The sequence below is a fragment of the Thalassophryne amazonica genome, chromosome 6, assembly GCF_902500255.1.
Source record: "Thalassophryne amazonica chromosome 6, fThaAma1.1, whole genome shotgun sequence".
Lineage (NCBI taxonomy): Eukaryota > Metazoa > Chordata > Actinopteri > Batrachoidiformes > Batrachoididae > Thalassophryne > Thalassophryne amazonica.
The window spans coordinates 6,165,226-6,186,350 of record NC_047108.1 but is presented as its reverse complement, the minus strand read 5'-3'; the positions used below and the strand labels follow the sequence as shown (position 1 = coordinate 6,186,350).

General features: G+C 41.3%; 1 protein-coding gene across 19 annotated transcripts in view; it reads left to right on the top strand.

The window, feature by feature from the left end:
- The window catches only part of cacna1db (calcium channel, voltage-dependent, L type, alpha 1D subunit, b), a 497,403-nt gene that overhangs the window by 226,700 nt on the left and 249,578 nt on the right, over nucleotides 1–21,125 (top strand). For 13 of the 19 annotated variants that reach the window (XM_034171697.1, XM_034171692.1, XM_034171699.1 and 10 more), the window contains exon 11: nucleotides 17,213–17,287. The exons of the other annotated variants lie outside the window; for them this stretch is intronic. In XM_034171697.1, coding sequence (XP_034027588.1) covers nucleotides 17,213–17,287 — 75 coding nt within the window. The remainder of the gene's footprint in view (nucleotides 1–17,212; nucleotides 17,288–21,125) is intronic. 19 annotated transcript variants of the gene reach the window in all.

Genomic DNA, 21,125 nt, shown 5'->3' with positions numbered 1-21,125 from the left:
TGTCTTCTGACTATTGAATACTTTTGCCTTGGCACAGAAAGAGAGAAGAACAGCAGGAGACTGTATTTTGGGATAAGTACTCGCATTCCTGCACTACAGTGTTGTTGTTCATTAGAGGTGGAGGTGGTGTTTCCACCCTACGTGTTGCTGGGTGCAGCCGCACCCACATCTGACTGTTTCTGTTCCTCGCCAGCAGTACCGGATCCGACGAGCGGAGGCAGTGGCCACCTTGGAGTTCGGGACTTGGCGGCTCCAGTATTCCCGGGGTTCGGTGGCGGAGGAAATCGGGTGGTTCCGGTTCGACTCGGACAGACGTCTCCTATCGTCGAGCCTGCCCACACGACACCATTGGAATTGGTTATAACCACAATTGTAATCTGTTGTGTGTGTTGTGCGTATTCACAACAGTAAAGCTTTGTTATTTGACTTTCTCCATTGTCCGTTCATTTGCGCCCCCTGTTGTGGGTCCGTGTTCCTACACTTACACAACAGTAGACCTGCATTGAAATAAATGTGGTCAGATTTCAGAAAGAAATAGCTGATATGTATTTATAAGACCCTTGTGAATGCAGTAAAGTGAATCTGTAAGCCCAAATTTGTAATTCAGTGGAGAAATCTTCGTTTAAAAATGACAAATTCGCAGCTAAAATTTAGCCCTCTGTGAAAACAGTTTGTACAGCCGTATCATTTCCATGACGTCAGGGACAAGATGACGCGCTCCCGCCTTCAGTCCGATCCCGCACTGAAATTGATTTTATCTGTTAGTAACGTTACTTGTACACGTCCTGGTTTCAACATCCAAAAGTAAGCTGCAATGAATGTGAGATACAGATCTGTGTGCTCAGATCAGCAACGACATCGACAGCGGGTGCCGTTCTTCCTCTTCCGCTCTCTGCCTCCGCTGCGCTTATTAAGTCTGCGGGCTCGTTAACGAGCTCGTTAGCCGCCGACGCGGGCCACTCACACTGCCCGTGTCTGCTTTGCAGCCGGTGTTGTGCCAGATTTAGCGCACAACACCGGCATCACCTCTCTGTCTACTGAATGGAGCTGCAGCACACTTGGCACAAGTCCTGAGATTACGCTCCCTGTTTTAATGCGAAGCGGCCGGTACACCTGTTGCTGCAAGGACAAACCTCTTGCGGCAAAATCCACAGCACCACACGTCTTGGCAATCGGAGCCCCAGAACTCCATGGACGCTGAGAGAGGTTTATATATTTTTAATGACTGGGATTCTTTGCAGGTCTCGCCTCCATATCCCGCGATGGTACCGGAGGTGAAAGACAGTAGATTTTCATTGCAACACCACTCAAACGGGTGTATGAAAAAGTCCCCCAAAATAATTTTCAAGCACAAATAAAAGAAATGTGTACTCACCAAACGTGCCGCAAGACAATATGAAGTTTTTAAAAAAGTAGATCCTTCCATATAAGACAAGAAAAAGGTGCAGATGCAAACTGACGTAAATCCACAAATTACAATTGGCACAATGCATGCTGGGAGAGGGTCTTGTCCGTGACGTCTCGGCAGCGTCCATGATGAGAGGGACAATTTGCGTAGGGCTAAATGTTAGCTGTAAATTTGTCATTTTCAAATGAAGATTTCTCCGTTGAATGACAGATCTGGGCTTGCAGATTTACTTTACTACATTCAGAAGGATCTCATGTGTAAATACAAGTCATTTTTTGTTCAAAAAATCTGACTGCATTTTTTTCAATGTAGGTCTCCTTTAAGAATGGTGACAAAGGTCAATTTCAGTTTGTACAGGGGTCAAAAGTTAAAGTTGCTCCAATTTTGGTAAAAAGTGGTGCAAATTATTGGTTGAACTAATAGGATTAATAAATTAAATAGTTTTGACTGCGTTGAATGCTTGGTCTGCAAGTTAAAGGTAGATCAATGTCGACGTCCATTGGATTCTATGACATGTGACACATGTTACCCTGTAACATGATAACTAAGCATGCCACATAGTGCAAACTATTCCTTTTTAAAACCCTATTAACTCAACCAATAATTTGCATCACCTTTGATCAAAATTGGAGCAACTCTAACATTTGACCCCTGTACAAACTGAGCTTTATCACCATTCTTCTTGTTTTTACCCCAAAGCTCTATAGAATTCGGTCATAGACAGTCCAAACTATACCTTGTTGGAATCATTACAATCAGACAAATAATGTGGTATAATTTTCAATATGACTGGAGCATTTTTATATTTTGACCCCTATGTAATTCCTCAATTGACCCCTACATGGCTGCCTATTGAAAATTCAAGTGGCCCGTCATTTTTTTTAAAGAGTAATATCTAAGGTGTATTTTTGCCAAATTTGGTGCTTGTATCACTATTTGAAGGATTCCCCTGTAAATATTCTGTTATCTGCTGCACTATTTCCTCACTTTCCTGCCCCGTGTGGGGCTGTGGGGCTGCACACTGCCCCTGGTGGTTAGAATGGGTCAAAGTTGTGAACCTGTTACTGCTGATGTATGTGACTGCTGCGTGTGATAACTGTATCGTCGATCCCTGTGTGTTGCATGCTGCCGAACAGAAATTAAATTATTTTGGGATCTTGTAAGATTTCACAACATTGAAAAAAACCCTTATGTATATTGCAGTATTTTTATTATTAATACAACAACTTTCTTATTTCCAGGCTGCCCAAGATAAAACTTCAAAACATAGCAATAATATTATAAAATATGAGCTTATTTCTGTGATATACGAGGTCTATTAGAAAAGTATCCGACCTTATTATTTTTTTCAAAAACCATATGGATTTGAATCACGTGTGATTACATCAGACAAGCTTGAACCCTCGTGCGCATGCGTGGGTTTTTCCACGCCTGTCGGTTGCGTCATTCGCCTGTGAGCAGGCTTTGAGTGAGGAGTGGTCCACCCCCTCGGCGGATTTTCATTGTCAGGAAATGGCAGAATGATTTGGGCTTTTTTTCCATCAGAATTTTTTCAGAAACTATTAGAGACTGGCAGCTGGAAGCCATTAGAAAAATTTATCTGGCTTTTGGTGAAAATGTTACGGGCTTGGTAGAGAATAAGGAGTCTTACTGTCGCTTTAAGGACGGCCCCCAGCGACTGTGGGGCGCGCCGCGCTCCGAAGCCGCCATCGACAGGCTGAACGACCATTTCATTTCTAAATGGATGGCTGTCTGGATCCGTGACCATTGTGTGCCATTTCTCTGGTTATCACAAGAGCTGGACATCAACCATTTTCTGGCAGATTTCACTTTTAACAAGAGATTTTGTCATGGAAAGCCGAGTGGAGGCTTCGCGCGTCACGATGGATTCGCTACTGGAGCGAGACTTCCTCTTCTACAGTGAGGAAAATAAATATTTAGACACTTAGTTCTCCCACTTAGAAATCATGGAGGGGTCTGAAATTTTCATCTTAGGTGCATGTCCACTGTGAGAGACATAATCTAAAAACAAAATCTGGAAATCACAATGTATGGTTTTTTAATAATTTATTTGTATGTTACTGCTGCAAATAAGTATTTGAACACCTGTGAAAATCAATGTTAATATTTGGTACAGCAGCCTTTGTTTGCAATTACAGAAGTCAAACGTTTCCTGTAGTTTTTCACCAGGTTTTCACACATTGCAGCAGGGATTTTGGTCCACTCCTCCATACAGATCTTCTCCAGATCTTTCAGGTTTGAAGTTTCAGCTCCCTCCAAAGATTTTCTATTGAGTTCAGGTCTGGAGACTGGCCAGGCCACTCCAGGACCTTGAAATGCTTCTTACGGAGCCCCTCCTTAGTTGCCCTGGCTGTGTGTTTGGGGTCACTGTCATGCTGGAAGACCCAGCCATGATCCATCTTCAATGCTCTTACTGAGGGAAGGAGGTTGTTTGCCAAAATCTCACAATACATGACCCCATCCATCCTCCCTTCAATACGGTGCAGTCGTCCTGTCCCCTTTGCAGAAGAGCACCCCCAGAGTATGATGTTTCCACCCCCATGCTTCACGTTTGGGATGGTTTTCTTGGGGTTGTTCTCATCCTCTAAACATAGTAAGTGGAGTTGATTCCAAAAAGTTCTCTTCTGGTCTCATCTGACCACATGACCTTCTCCCATGCCTCCTCTGGATCATCCAGATAGTCACTGGTGAACTTCAAACGGGCCTGGACATGTGCTGGCTTGAGCAGGGGGACCTTGCTGCCCTGCAGGATTTTAAACCATGACAACATCATGTGTTACTAATGTAATCTTTGTGACTGTGGTCCCAGCTCTCTTCAGGTCATTGAACAGGTCCTCCTTTTGTGACACCTGCAGTACATCTTCATTTCCTTGCATTTGTTACGCTGTTGGTGAATCACGTAAAAACTTATACCAGTCTTACAAAATAGTGCAAAAATTTAATACACTTAAGTATTTAAATAATTAAAAGCAACTTGCATATCATGACAGTGTAGCAGCTGATAACTTCTAGTGTAACCCTAACCTCCTCCAGTGGCGCCATACGTATAACTGCAACACTTTCCGGTCAGGTAACGTAGTGTTGCAGTGACTGTATATGAAAAGCCTGAAAAAATGTCCAAGAAAACGTCTTTATCCAACGTCTTTATCTTGTTGAGAGGCGGAGCTCATACTGGTTGCAAGGAAAACCTGCACCCCCTTAGCCCTTTATGGCACACTGCTGCCCACACCTGGTCTAGAAGGATTACTTCTGGCAGTTTCCAAGACGACATAGAAATTACTTCTGTGATGTTCATATTTAGTAATAAACTGAGCCTGTTCCGAAAAATTGTCGTTCATGTCTGGATTCCATTCTGATTAAATTGTAACTGTAGGTTGCAGCATGTAATGTAGGTTTTTTTTTAAGTCAACATGGAATTTATAATCCATATTTCATGTCGTATAAATGGTGTATATGTGTGCTGCTTTGTTCTACAGTCCGGTTGCTGGCAACTATTTTTACAGCTGCTCCAGTGCCTTAAATTAAATCATACAGTTTTTTTTTAGTGACTATATTTGTCACTCTCTTGCAGATGTTGTCCTGCTTTACCTGTGCTCTCTTTGTTGTAGACGTGACACACAGCATGCTAATGCTCTCTCCTTAACTGCTGCAGTTTTTGTGCACTGTAGAAAAAATGTCTGTAGATTGTTATTAACATCTTGTTTTCTCCCTTTTCTTCCTCATTTTTCCCTTTGCTTCCTCATGTCTTCATTGTTTAGCTCTTTGCTTTTCTATTGTCTGGTTACTTCTAAAATCCCATTTATTGCTAATATCCTAAATTATTACATAGTTATTTTGTACACACGCCTTAAGCTAAGGTCACATTAGCTACAAACGACAATGACTAGCCATTTGCTTGGTCGCGTGATGGGCGTTCCCGGGGCGTGCACGCTAACATCTGTTAGATGTCTAGTGAGTCACTTCAGTGGTGTTATCTGGTTACAAAAACAGCATTTTTAGATTAAGAAGTGTTTGTCTCACTAGCTTTTACAAAATATATAAGAAATATATTACATTTATACACACTGCAAAAAATTTGGAGTGACATTTACTTGATATTTTAGTGATATTTACTTTACTTTTTATGAATAAAGACAGAGTAAAATTCAATGAAAAAAAATTCAGTTGATAATTGCTAGTAAATGTTACTTGAGTTATTCTTTTAGATAAACTAATATATGCAAGTAAAATTTACTTAAGAATTCCCCTTGTAAAATTTACTTGGAATTTCTGAGTGGAAAAACTTTCCTAGGTTTTTCAAGCAAATATCACTCCAATTTTTTTTCAGTGCAGAAACACACCTGTTATGGCGCGTAATGACATCTTGGATTATCCTGTTCGAGCGAACAACCATCTGACATCACGCCGCCTACTCACTCTGATTGGCCGTCACTGTGTTGCTCAGGAGGTCTATTTTGTCCCTGCCTAACTGCCGACAAAGCAAATGTTGCCTCTTGTCCCTGCAAAACATCCACTCTGTCGCATGCTATCGCTTGTAGCTAATGTGACCGTAGCTTTAAATCTGAATAACACTTTTAAAGCTTTATGCAGTTTGTCATCCAAATATTAATATAGCAGCAGGAAACTAGTTTCTATATCAAAATTTAGTGGCTTAAGGACTTTTTGTGCAGAGAAGGAAACAATACTCCCTCTGTGCTTTGAGATTTTGTACACCTTTCCTGACACAACTCCACATTACATGGAGAATGTAAAAGGATGGTCTTAAAAATAAACTAACCTTTATATTTAAAAACAAAAAGGTAATACTCATTATGTACAACCCCAACTCCAATGAAGTTGGGACGTTGTGTAAAATGTAAATAAAAACAGAATACAATGATTTGCAAATCCTCTTCAACCTATATTCAACTGAATACACCGCTAAGACAAGATACTTAATGTTCAAACTGATAGACTTTATTGTTTTGAGCAAATATTTTCTCAGTTTGAAATGGATGCCTGCAACACGCTTTACAAAAGCTGGGACAGTGGTATGTTTACCACTGTATTACATCACCTTTCCTTCTAACAACACTCAATAAGCATTTGGGAACTGAGGACACTAATTGTTGAAGCATTGTAGATGGAATTGTTTCCCCTTCTTGCTTGATGTACGACTTCAGTTGTTCAACAGTCCGGGGTCTCGATTATATTTTGCACTTCATAATGTTATGTGCAGACGCGAGTTGAGGAGCGGACCAGCGTCTGACTGAACCCAGCGCTAAATAACCAGAAAGCGGTTCCAAAAACAAAACAAATTTATTTCCCTTCTGTGCAATAATTTGTGTACAACATTAATGTGCGGTTGTCACCGCACATTGTTGTTGTACACAATGTGTTGTACACGTTGTCACTGGTGGTTGGCTCTCACTGCGGTATTGTATCACTTCCTGTTCCGGAGCACAGCGGTGTTTTTCTGTATCTGTTAGCTGTTTAATCTGGACCTACGCCGCCTCCTGCCCGGCTCATCGACGGGGAGCCTGCTTGGACAGTCCGCAGGCTCCTGGACGTCCATCGTAAGGGCTGGGGGTTCCAATATCTGGTGGACTGGGAGGGGTATGGACCTGAAGAACGCTCCTGGGTGAAGAGGAGCTTCATCCTGGACCCGGCCCTCCTGGCCGATTTCTACAAAAGACACCCGGACAAGCCAGGTCGGGTGCCAGGAGGCGCCCGTTGAGGGGGGGGGTCCTGTTATGTGGGCCGCTGAAGAGGAGGTACTGCTGGCCCACCACCACCAGAGGGCGCCCTGCTTGGAGTGCGGGCTCCAAGCACGAGAGGGCGCCAGACCCAGAAGAAGTGACAGCTGTCACTCATCGCACCAGCTGTCACTCATCATCATCACCATAAAGGCCGGACTGCAACTCCACCTCCTCGCCGAGAAATCGACTACCATTGAAAAGGTAATTTCTCTGCTGACAGACACTTTGTGTGTATAACCTGAACTTCTGTTGCAGCCGTTTTCCTGGAGTGTTTCCTTGTCTGAGGGATTGGCGTTTGGTGTGACAGCGACGGCTTCGCCTCACATCCCAACCCAGATAAGTGGTTAAACCAGGAGCTGTACGAGTGTGTGATTGGAGGTGGAGGTGCTCCCTCCTAACTGTGTATGGACTGTGGATTACTGAGTGTGTGGACTCACACTCATACATCTTATCTCTGCTTTCTGCCAGCAGTACCAGGGTCGACAGCCGAAGACAGAGGCCACCTGGGGACTCGGGACTTGGCGGCTCCGGTGTTCTTCAGACCGTTGGTGGTGGAAGCCGTGTGGGACGCGGCTTCTCTCTCGTCGGGGGTCTTCTATCTTCGAGCCTGCCCACACGTCACCTGGTGTTTATTGACTGTGCAAATTTCTGTAAATTTAGTTGTGTATTATCACAACATTAAATTGTTACTTTTTGGCTTACTCATTGTCCGTTCATTTGCGCCCCCTGTTGTGGGTCCGTGCTACGACACCTTCCCAACAGCTACAACAAATATCCTTCAAAGGCACACACTATCAGCAACACATTCAGGTCTGAATTTAAGCTTTATGTAAATGAGCAGCTTCTCACAACAGGTGGAGGATCATCATTCCGTATGCCACGGCAGTGAGAAGTGAGCTACACAATTCTCATCAATGTTTAAATATACTGCGTAACAAAATACCAAATTACTGTTAACACTTATTCAGACAATCATCACCTCTGATGTGTGCTGACAGCATGTGTCCCTCACCCGTCCTCCTTCACAGGCACGATGTGTCAAACCCAGGCGCGGTCCTCAGCGTCTCACAAACAAACGTCACAAGGTCGAGTTTCTGGCAATTCTGCTCGAATCACTCATGGCTTAAATGCAGAACGTCATCTCATTATCTGCTTCAGCTGAAAGTCTTTAAGTTTGCACGTGAGCATCATCCACAGGTGCTGCAAGTCATTAGGCCTGCACGTGAACATCCTCCACAAGTGCAGCCAATAATGCTGATGAGGGTGAAGGACTCTTCTGCCAGCACCTTCTCCACAGACAAAAAAACAGTTTGCATACCACCTGGAGAGCAAAGAAAAGAAAACAACACCAAAATGTCCAGCCAAACCCCCCAACACACAACACATAATGCACCACACATTTTCAGTGGGCGACAGGTCTGGACTGCAGGCAGGCCAGTCTAGTACCTGCACTCTTTTACTATGAAGCCACGCTGTTGTAACGTGCAGAATGTGACTTGGCATTGTCTTGCTGAAATAAGCAGGGACGTCCCTGAAAAAGATGTTGCTTGGATGGCAGCATGTGTTGCTCCAAAACCTGGATGTACCTTTCAGCATTGATGGTGCCATCACAGATGTGTAAGTTGTCCATGTCATGGGCACTAACACACCCCCATACCATCACAGATGCTGGCTTTTAAACTTTGCACTAGTAACACAGGGCTGGATCCAGAGTGAAAATCTGACAAATGCATTTTTGCCCAATGATAAAATAAAAATTGTACACATCTTGTTATTCAATAATCTTCATTCTTTTATTTGTGTGCAACATACACTGTCACACTTCTTTTAATATATTTATTATACTTCATGGACCATAGTGAACACTTCTTATTTGTATAAATATGATGTCCTAAAAAAAAACACTAAAACAAAAATTGACTGTAAACAGGATCAAATTTATTGACAAAATCTTTCAATTATACCTGAATCTATAAATGATTTTTTTCAATTGATAAAATCAATAAAAAGATGACTGCATATATTCTTAATAATAATATATTGAGATACAGACAGTTCACAGAAGACATTTTCCATTGATACCAATCAAAATTAGAAACAGTCCAGCAGGTAACAATATTCATCATGTCCATGACTAAATATACTAAAACAAATACATCACAATTGTACACATATCACAGTTGTGATATGTGTACAATTGTGATGTATTTGTTTTAGTATACGAGTTTACATTTTGTTGTGATTTGGCACTTTATAAGCCGATTAAATTGAAATTGAATTGAAATTGAACATTTTATTGAGTCTTAAAGTAAATAAATATGAAATTGGTCACTGGATCCTTAAACTTTGGACATAATAAACTCTACATGGTGGATCCTTGATCTCTGGACATAAATAGGAATAAACAAAATCTGTAGTTTTTGTCAAAAGCATTTCCTTTCAGACATTATTGGCATAAATGTCACTCTGTATATCTGAGCTGAGCTCTTGCAGCTGTGCTGCAAGTCAGGATGAAATTTGTAAAGAAATACAGCACGTCTCATTTTGGGAGGAAAAAACGTTTTAGTCGATTGTAGGTTATTGTCTGTATTGCAACGTTTGGAAAGAGGTGTCATTTTATTTAAAGCGGCAATTCATTTTGAAGTTATTAATTCTGACCGGACTCTGTCTCAGCAGAGAGCCGCGCAGCATTTGGAGCTGTGTGAACGGAACGGAGGACGATTCTCTTTTCTTGACTGCAACAAGACAAGAGTCCTAGTTAGCAACTTTAATCCACACAAAAGTGACTCATGATATTTTAATGGCTTTGAGAGGAGTTAAGAAGCGGACTTACCGCTTCTGAAGAGCAGCGAATCAAAGAGCCATGAGCCATTGAATCGAAGCATTGCTTCAATGGTTCACGGCTTCAAAGTGGAGTCACGCTGCAGAAACGGTTGATTACAGAGCCGCTGCAGACCAAACCCTGAATATCCGACTTTATTTGTACGTCTGTATGACTCTGATACTCGGAAAAATCCGTATAATTTACGGACTATAGGTTGACATGAAAACCAAAGCTGTGTTCACCACGGGGACCATTCGGGATTATTCAAGATTTTTTTTTTAACCGATGACGAACGATGCGTAAAAAAATTTGACCGATGCAACTGCATCGGTCCAAACCGGTCTGGATCCGTGTCTGTAACAATCTGGATGGTCTTTTCCCTCTTTTGTCCAGAGGACATGACCTCCATGATTCCAAAAACAATTTCAAATGTGGACTCATCAGACCACAACACACTTTTCCACTTTCCGTCTGTCCATTTCAAATGAGCTCAGGCCCAGAGAAGGCGACGACATTTCTACATGTTGTTGATGTATGGTTTTCACTTTGCATGGTCAAGTTTTAACTTGCACTTGTAGCAACGAACTATGTTAACTGACAATGGTTTTCTGAAGTTTCCTGAGCCCATGCGGTAAGTTCCTTTATGCAATGATGTCAGTTTTTAATGCAGTGCCACCTGAGGGATCAAAGGTCACTGGCATTCAGTGTAGGTTTTCGGCCTTGTCGCTTATGTGTAGAAAGTTCTCCAGATTCTGTGAATCTTCTGATTATTTTATGGACTGTAGATGATGGAATCCCTAAATTCCTTCCAACTGAATGTTGAGAAACATTGTTCTTAAACTGTTGGACTATTTTTTTCATGCAGTTGTTCACAAAGTGGTGATCCTCACCCCATTGTTGCTTGTGAACGGCTGAGACCTTTAAGGATGCTCCTTTTATACCCAATCATGACACTCACAGTTAGTGTCCTCAGTTCCCAAACGCTTATTGAGTGTTGTTAGAAGAAAAGGTGATGTAACACAGTGGTAAACATACCACTGTCCCAGCTTTTTTGAAAGGTGTTGCAGGCATCCATTTAAAAATGAGCAAATATTTGCACAAAAACAATAAAGTTTATGAGTTTGAACATTAAATATCTTGTCTTTGTCGTGTATTTAATTCAATATAGGTTGAAGAGGATTTACAAATCATTGTATTGTGTTTTTATTTACATTTTACACAACGTCCCAACTTCATTGGAATTGGGGTTGTAGCTGCTGATGAGATGGCAAACGCCACCTACTTTACACAAATACATTCAAAAATCACACTTAGATAGATGATTGGACTGGAATACACATACACACATTTTCAGATAGGCAGCTGTTAGACCTCTTATGGTGCTTTTACACATAACGACGACAAGTCACGAATGCCACGAAGTGTACATTCTTGGCCACCGATCACAAATGCGATGATTCAGGGCAGTGGCATCAGGAGTCCTCAGGAACTGTCGCGACCTGTTACCACACATTACGATAAATGGCACGTATCACTGGCAAATTATCACAAACCATTACACACGGTCAAGAATGTTGTCCACAATAGCGTGCAATAGAGCATCGTTATGTTCTTCAGGAATGCTGTAAATCAGGCTAATTGTCTCCGTACACGATATTTATGCTACCATCAGCTACTGAACAGTTCATATCACTCCAGATTGCTCCTCAATATCTAGATGAATCCACAGCAGAAGAAGAACTTTGTGATTGCACGTTTAGTTGGGCACTGTGCCATGGAGTTGTGCAGAAAGGAGGAGATGGAGAGAACCAGATGTCTGACTGCAGGCGGCTCTCCTCTGGCTCAGACTCGTTCTCCTGAACATCAGTCAGAACAGCAGGTGGAACACCTGCAGGAGAGCGTCAGCAGGAGGTGCAGGCTGTGGTCTGGAACGAGACTTGGCTGACTTGGCGTCACTGTCCTTTGGCATACTGCAAAACTGAATGCGGTGCAGCAGGGTTTAATTGTGTGCATGTGAGAGAATACAGTGATTTGTAGTGGCGCACAGTGGAATGTGACATCACGTTACAATTTGTGTCGGCTCTTCACAGTTTTCATGTCAATTTGTAATGACGCATGACAGTATGGGCTCCATCACAGGAACCACTATGAATACTGCCTCAATCTATTAAGAATCACCACATATCAACACACTCCGTTGCGAACTCCACGAATTGAGGGTGGTTTATGACATTTGTGGAAGATTATTTTTGGCAGCCAAAAACATGCTCCATGAGTATCACAAATGACATGCACTGTGAAGAACTCTATTCAGATTAAGTCGCATTAAGAATGTCAGGAGTGTGCCATGGATGATGGAAAAATGACATTCGTAACGTATCCTGCCTATGTGTAAGTGCAGCAATTAAAAGGCTACAACTGCCATTTGTTTTGCTCACTGTGGAGGGGGGAGGTTTGAGGAGGAGTGGCTGAGGAGGGAAGCTTTATTTATGTCCTGAAATATGTTTCTGATTTGTCATCTAGTGGCAGAAAAATATTCACAGCATTAAAATTTATTATTCTCATTATTGTTACAAATAACTGAAATGTGTAAATGAAGAGTTAAGGCGCAAAACCCTGTATCTCCACCAGACCAGTCTTGTTTTAAATAAGGATATTTACCTGATGGAAGTTGTACATCCCCATGAATCATTCTTTCTTGTTATGAAATGGCTATGGTGCACTGAACAAAATAGCAGAATCTCAAAAATCAACGTTTATTCAGAAATGTGTTAATTAGCAACCTTTAATACATTTGGCTGCAAAACCTGGTATCTCCACCTTCAGTTTGTTTGCAAAATGCAGTAAGTCCATCACTTTAATGTATGCTAGGACAGAGACGCCCAGTTGACTAAAAGTTTCATTCCAATGCTCCTCAGCGTGCTCCTGCAGGTGTTCCACCTGCTGCTGCGCCTGATGTTTGGAAAAATGAATGAGACGAGAGCCGCGTGAAGCCACACATCTGGCTCTCTACTCCTCCTCTTTGCGCCACTCCATGGCACAGAGCCCAACTAAGCATGTAGTCATAAAGTTCTTCTGCTATGGGTTTAAAGGAGCAAACTGGAGCAATCTGAATTGAATCAGCAGATGGATGAATATTGACCATAAAATTTTATTACAGAGATTAGAGCATGCCATAGGTATTAAAGGCACTGTGCTCCGGTGGTTTGAATCATATTTATCTAATAGATTACAATTTGTTCATGTAAATGGGGAGTCTTCTTCACAGACTAAGGTTAATTATGGAGTTCCACAAGGTTCTGTGCTAGGACCAATTTTATTCACTATATACATGCTTCCCTTAGGTAGTATTATTAGAAAGCATTGCTTAAATTTTCATTGTTACGCAGATGATACCCAGCTTTATCTATCCATGAAGCCAGAGGACACACACCGATTAGTTACTTACAGACATAAAGACATGGATGACCTCTAATTTCCTGCTTTTAAATTCAGATAAAACTGATGTTATTGTACTTGGCCCCACAAATCTTAAAAACATGGTGTCTAACCAGATCCTTACTCTGGATGGCATTACCCTGACCTCCAGTAATACTGTGAGAAATCTTGGAGTCATTTTTGATCAGGATATTTCCTTCAATGCGCATATTAAGCAAATATGTAGGACTGCTTTTTTGCATTTGCGCAATATCTCTAAAATTAGAAAGGTCTTGTCTCAGAGTGATGCTGAAAAACTAATTCATGCATTTATTTCCTCTAGGCTGGACTATTGTAATTCATTATTTTCAGGTTGTCCTAAAAGTTCCCTGAAAAGCCTTCAGTTAATTCAAAATGCTGCAGCTAGAGTACTGACAGGGACTAGAAGGAGAGAGCATATTTCACCCATATTGGCTTCTCTTCATTGGCTTCCTGTTAATTCTAAAATAGAATTTAAAATTATTCTTCTTACTTATAAGGTTTTGAATAAGGTATGATTAAAGTGGTGGGTGTACTCATTTACATTTTGAGCAAAGCCAATCGAGTCTAACAATAGATTAAATGCAGTGTTGAGGCTGTCATTCTCAGCATCTGTGTGGATGTTAAAATTGCCCACCATATCACTCCAATAGAGCGCTTCGCTCTCAGACTGCAGGCTTACTTGTAGTTCCTAGGGTTTGTAAGAGTAGAATGGGAGGCAGAGCCTTCAGCTTTCAGGCTCCTCTCCTGTGGAACCAGCTCCCAATTCAGATCAGGGAGACAGACACCCTCTCTACTTTTAGGATTAGGCTTAAAACTTTCCTTTTTGCTAAAGCTTATAGTTAGGGCTGGATCAGGTGACCCTGAACCATCTCTTAGTTATGCTGCTATAGACTTAGACTGCTGGGGGGTTCCCATGATGCAGTTTCTTTCTCTTTTTGCTCTGTATGCACCACTCTGCATTTAATCATTAGTGATCGATCTCTGCTCCCCTCCACAGCATGTCTTTTTCCTGGTTCTCTCCCTCAGCCCCAACCAGTCCCAGCAGAAGACTGCCCCTCCCTGAGCCTGGTTCTGCTTGAGGTTTTTTCCTGTTAAAAGGGGGTTTTTCCTTCCCACTGTCACCAAGTGCTTGCTCATAGAGGGTCGTTTTGACAGTTGGAGTTTTTCTGTAATTATTGTATGGCTTTTGCCTTACAATATAAAGCACCTTGGGGCAACTGTTTGTTGTGATTTGGCGCTATATAAATAAAATTGATTTGATTTGATTTGAATATGGGTGTGTGTGTGTGGAGACAATTCGCCTCATTCACAACGTGACAGAACTTAACGATGCACTGTTACGTGGTAACAGGTTGCAGCAGTTCCTGAGGACACCTGACGCCTCTGCCTCAAATCATCACATTCGTGATCAGCAGCCAAGAATGTATACTTCGTGGCATTCATGACGTGCCATCGTTATGTGTAAACGCAGCATCAGAGAAGCTCTCGTGGGTGCCGCAATCTTTGCGTCACGTGACCGAAATACATGCCAGTGAGTGGTGCACTGTTCACTATGTGGTTTTGCACACAAACTGGGATGGTGCTTACGAGGTTCTGCATACAAACCGCATCTTGACTTGCATTTACCACAGGATTTATGGGATGTTGCAGCAGAATTGATTTTGTTATCGGATACGAGCCTCGGTAAGCTTTCACTTGCAATCGTTATCTCATTTTCAGTGGGCGTGGCGTTTACGGGGTTTTGTGCCTGAACTCTTCAAATGGAGATTTCATCCTGATGTCAGAACAAATTTTGACCATCAAATATTGATTGCTCTACTCCCCCGTCCATCCATTCTTTGTGTGGAGAGTATTTGCAAACTACAACATATTTAGGTTTGAACAATAAAACAAGACAGGGTGCTAGATAGTTTTATTATTCAAACGAGTGAAAGAAGCTAGTACTTTAGGTACTGCACACTTGTTTTGTAGTATTTGTGCATATGGTTGCTGTGTGTGTGTGTGTGTGTGTGTGTGTGTGTGTGTGTGTATATATATATATATATATATATATATATATATATATATATATATATATATATATATATATATATATATATATATATATATATATATATATGTATATACAACCCCTGGCAAAAATTATGGAATCACCGGCCTCGGAGGATGTTCATTCAGTTGTTTAATTTTGTAGAAAAAAAGCAGATCGCAGACATGACACAAAACTAAAGTCATTTCAAATGGCAACTTTCTGGCTTTAAGAAACATTATAAGAAATCAGGAAAAAAAATTGTGGCAGTCAGTAACGGTTACTTTTTTAAACCAAGCAGAGGGAAAAAAATATGGAATCACTCAATTCTGAGGAAAAAATTATGGAATCATGAAAAACAAAAGAACACTCCAACACATCACTAGTATTTTGTTGCACCACCTCTGGCTTTTATAACAGCTTGCAGTCTCTGAGGCATGGACTTAATGAGTGACAAACAGTACTCTTCATCAATCTGGCTCCAACGTTCTCTGATTGCTGTTGCCAGATCAGCTTTGCAGGTTGGAGCCTTGTCATGGACCATTTTCTTCAACTTCCACCAAAGAATTTCAATTGGATTAAGATCTGGACTATTTACAGGCCATGACATTGACCCTATGTGTCTTTTTGCAAGGAATGTTTTCACAGTTTTTGCTCTATGGCAAGATGCATTATCATCTTGAAAAATGATTTCATCATCCCCAAACATCCTTTCAATTGATGGGATAAGAAAATTGTCCAAAATATCAATATAAACTTGTGCATTTATTGATGATGTAATGACAGCCATCTCCCCAGTGCCTTTACCTGACATGCAGCCCCATATCATCAATGACTGTGAAAATTTACATGTTCTCTTCAGGCAGTCATCTTTATAAATCTCATTGGAACGGCACCAAACAAAAGTTCCAGCATCATCTCCTTGCCCAATGCAGATTTGAGATTCATCACTGAATATGACTTTCATCCAGTCATCCACAGTCCACGATTGCTTTTCCTTAGCCCATTGTAACCTTGTTTTTTTTCTGTTTAGGTGTTAATGATGGCTTTCGTTTAGCTTTTCTGTATGTAAATCCCATTTCCTTTAGGCGGTTTCTTACAGTTCGGTTACAGACGTTGACTCCAGTTTCCTTCCATTCGTTCCTCATTTGTTTTGTTGTGCATTTTTGATTTTTGAGACATATTGCTTTAAGTTTTCTGTCTTGATGCTTTGATGTCTTCCTTGGTCTACCAGTATGTTTGCCTTTAACAAACTTCCCATGTTGTTTGTATTTGGTCCAGAATTTAGACACAGCTGACTGTGAACAACCAACATCTTTTGCAACATTGCGTGATGATTTACCCTCTTTTAAGAGTTTGATAATCCTCTCCTTTGTTTTAATTGACATCTCTCATGTTGGAGCCATGATTCATGTCAGTCCACTTGGTGCAACAGCTCTCCAAGGTGTGATCACTCCTTTTTAGATGCAGACTAATGAGCAGATCTGATTTGATGCAGGTGTTAGTTTTGGGGATGAAAATTTACAGGGTGATTCTATAATTTATTCCTCAGAATTGAGTGATTCCATATTTTTTCCCTCTGCTTGGTCGGTGATTCCATAATTATTGCCAGGGGTTGTATATATATACTTACTGTTGTTTGTCCCTTTGCTCAACTTCTTTCTTCTGCTCTGTACTGACTCACTGCCCCCTCTGCTGTCCGGCTGTGTGAACTGCATGTTTGTAACACCAAGGGGTCACTCTGGCTAACCTCACTGAGAAGAAGAAAGGAAAGTTTGGCTGGTTCACTCATTCCACAGAGACTCAGGGTAACTGTGTTCTCGTGCTTGCATATATGTGCTTGTTTACGCCTTTGTGTTTTCACGCTCGTCCCGTCACTGGAATCACTCATCGCCACCATCATCATGATCATAAACACATTCATTTAATCAAAGTGACGTGTCGCCTCATCCAAACTCAGCAGAAAGCCAAAACATAAAACCTGATGGTGAAGTAAAATCACCAGGTTTTGTGGAGGAGACGATGCAGCGATCAGAAGATAAAACGCCACCCAAAACATCTCTGTAGATCTCTGCCTGCTCCCAGACTACCAATAACCAGCAAAAATCTATTTAAGCATAAAACCAGCTCCCAATTCAGATCAGGGAGACAGACACCCTCTGTACTTTTAAGATTAGGCTTAAAACTTTACTTTTTGCTAAAGCTTATAGTTAGGGCTGGATCAGGTGACCCTGAACCATCCCTTAGTTATGCTGCTATAGACTTAGACTGCTGGGGGGTTCCCATAATGCACTGAGTGTTTCTTTCTCTCCTTCAGCCCCAACCAGTCCCAGCAGAAGACTGCCCCTCCCTGAGCCTGGTTCTGCTGGAGGTTTCTTCCTGTTAAAAGGGAGTTTTTCCTTCCCACTGTCGCCAAGTGCTTGCTCACAGGGGGTCGTTTTGACCATTGGGGTTTTTACGTAATTATTGTATGGCCTTGGGGCAACTGTTTGTTGTGATTTGGCGCTATATAAATAAAATTGATTGAATTGATTGATTGATTGTAGATGGTGGCCGCCAACGCCATCTGTTTTTTAAGTTGTTATGGGAATCATGGCATGAAATATTCAAGAAAGCAGAATGCTGCTGTAATCAAGGTTGGGTAGGATTACTTTAAAGAATACATGTGGATTACATGTATGTATGTACATACATTTGGATTACTTGTAATCTGATTACTTTTGGATTACATTTCAAAGTAATCCTACCCAACCCTGGCTGTAATACTACTAAGAACACAATCAAGAGGTGGAGTTGGACACGATGTCTGCCTGGGTGGATGCCACCCAGGATCAGGGGCAGTTCCGTGGTGTTGTGGATGCAGTCATGTTCGGGACCAGTTCCAAATTCCACACATTAACTAAAGACTGCCTTGACCGCCATCTAAATTTCCATTTCTTCTCAGTAACTAAAGAATACTTTCTTGGTGGTCAACTGGGAGAGGCCTTTTGAAAATGGGGGACAATACACCACATGCCAAGTGAAAAGTGGCAAACGTTGCTCTACAAATAGAACATATACCATCTTTAAAGCAGCAGTCTTATACAATAAGTCAGTAAGTCTTACACAGATACTTTCCAGACTTCATTTTCACCTCTACTTTAAAATCATACTCAAACTTAACGTACAAGCAGGGGCATATGCTATGCTTTGCATTATTTTTGTACTAAACATTAATAATGTGAATTGATGGTAGTCTTTAAAAAAGCAGATCTACGTTCTAGTAATAGCCAACAGTTTGTGTTGTCATAGCAATGTGTAATTGCTTGTACAGACATTAGAGGCACTAAAAATAGTGTCTTCACTGAAAACCATTGCATATTGCATTTGAATCAAACATCTGATATTGGTCAGCTCTTTAAATGGGGTAATATTGTGCAAAATCAAATTTAAAAAATTCTATTTTACTAGTAAATATTTTATGTTTAACATCCTCAGTGTCCCACAGTTCTAAAACTAAGTTATCACTTTGAACGATATGCATCCAGGAAGGTCATGAATTGAATCATTTTCAGTACCTTTGAAAACCTTAGAAGAAATGGGAGGGTGTCTTTAATGAACTGGGATATTCTGTCATTGTGAACGTGGTCTTATTTTAACCATGACAGGATTTCCATGATGTCTTGCTGTGGTTAGTCTGACTTTTTGCATGTGTCACATGATACAAATAAATGGTAAATGGTCTGCATTTAATAGCACTTTTCCATCTGCATCAGACGCTCAAAGCGCTTTACAGTAATGCCTCAGATTCACCCCGATGTCAGGATGCTGCCATGCAAGGTACTCACTGCACACTAGGAGCAACTAGGGGATTAAGGACCTTGCCCAAGGGCCCTTAGTGATTTTCCAGTCAGGGTGGGATTTGAACTGAGAATCATCTGGTCTCAAGCCCAACACTTATCCACTAGACCATCACCTCCCAAATTTATTGTTTTATGTCATCAAATCAAGTGGGCAACTGTGATCTTCATACCCCACGGCTACAGATTTGGTCCTGGAATGTGTAGTCATCAAAATAAGAACAAGACTTAAGTCTCTGCCTCCGTGTTCCCTATTGTCTAATAGGGCCACTCCTCCAAGCTCATCTGCCATCAAGGAGTGAGGAGGATGCTGGACTTGCTGTAACAATGTTCCTGGGGGTCATCTATGGAGGATAGCATCCAACAGTTTATTGTTGGCTGTGCCATCTGCTCCCAGCACAAATCATCTCATTGGGAGTCTTCTCTGTCCACTTCCTGTACCACGTCATCCCTAGTTGTATATTTCTGTTGACCTTGTTATTTGATTTAAGAGTTTCTAATGAGAGCAAGTTAATACTCACCATAGTAGATTGATTTTCCAAGATGGCTCACTTTGTTCCTTTTCCTAAAAGTCCATTGACCAGAAAACAGCAGAACTACTGTTTCTCCATCACAGCTAAGGGTCTTTACCTGTTCCAGCCCCCATTTCTAGACCAGGAACATAAGGTCATTGTTCTGCTGGTGCCTGGTTTTGTCCATCGATGTTGCTGAACATATGTAAGAGCTTAGTCAGAACCTGTTTGCTACATCGTTTCCCATGCCCACAAATTTCCAGCTGTCTCTCACATCATCTGACCCAGCACCCTGTCTGCTGCGTTGGCTTCCTGGTACCGAACCTCACTTGGACAACAATCCCAGTGTTCCTCTGCCTCATTGACTTTTCTCTCTGTGATTGATCTAATGCCTCCTCGGCTTGTTGTCTACTCAGTCTAGTTTGTTTGCTGTATGGTGTATGAGCTGATTAATAAGTTTTCCAACCTCTACTATGTTCTGCCCTTCTCCATTCTCTACAATTTGCTCTGAAATGTGACTCTTTCTTAGAGTAGCTAACCAAAAAGTTAGCTTTGATAACCGTTAATCCGCTAACTGAAAAGTTAGCTTTTATAAAGCTAAACCGATAAACCCCTAAAAAATTTAGCGGAAGTTACAACTAAAAGCTAAACCAATAACTTTCAGTATTGACACCAGTACACTGGAAGCTATTGGCACAACAACAAGCCAGTGCTTCTGTCCCAGATCAGCCTTCTCTCAGCAAAAGAAACCTGATGACCAGAGAGAGGAGAGGAGAGGATCACACGAGTCATGCACAGGCAGACAATTTTGACTTATGGTTTAAATTTTAAACAAACTAATTCTGGACAAGTTATTGAAATTGTCACATTTGTCATTTTACAAAGTGAAAATATCAGTTATATGTTTTAGTTTTAAAATAAACCACTAATTTTGAAGGTTTTAGCATTTACATTAGTATTTAAGTCCTACTCATCTTATCAGTTGTACAGTCATGTGATTTTAAAAAACTGTCAACGGAATCTATTAAATTACAATTTTGGTTGCATTTCTTACCATAAAACCTTCTTTATCATTATTATTATTGTTATCTCACACTCCAACGTACCTCCCACTCATGAACAAGACCCCAAAATACATACTTAAACTCCTCCACTTGGGGCAATAACTCTCTCTTGACCTGGAGGGGACGATCCATTGATCCGGAGAGTGACCATTCGATTTACGCTCCTGTCCTCACCCATGGTCATGAACTTTGGGTAATGACTGAACAAATACGATTGTGGAAACAAGTGGC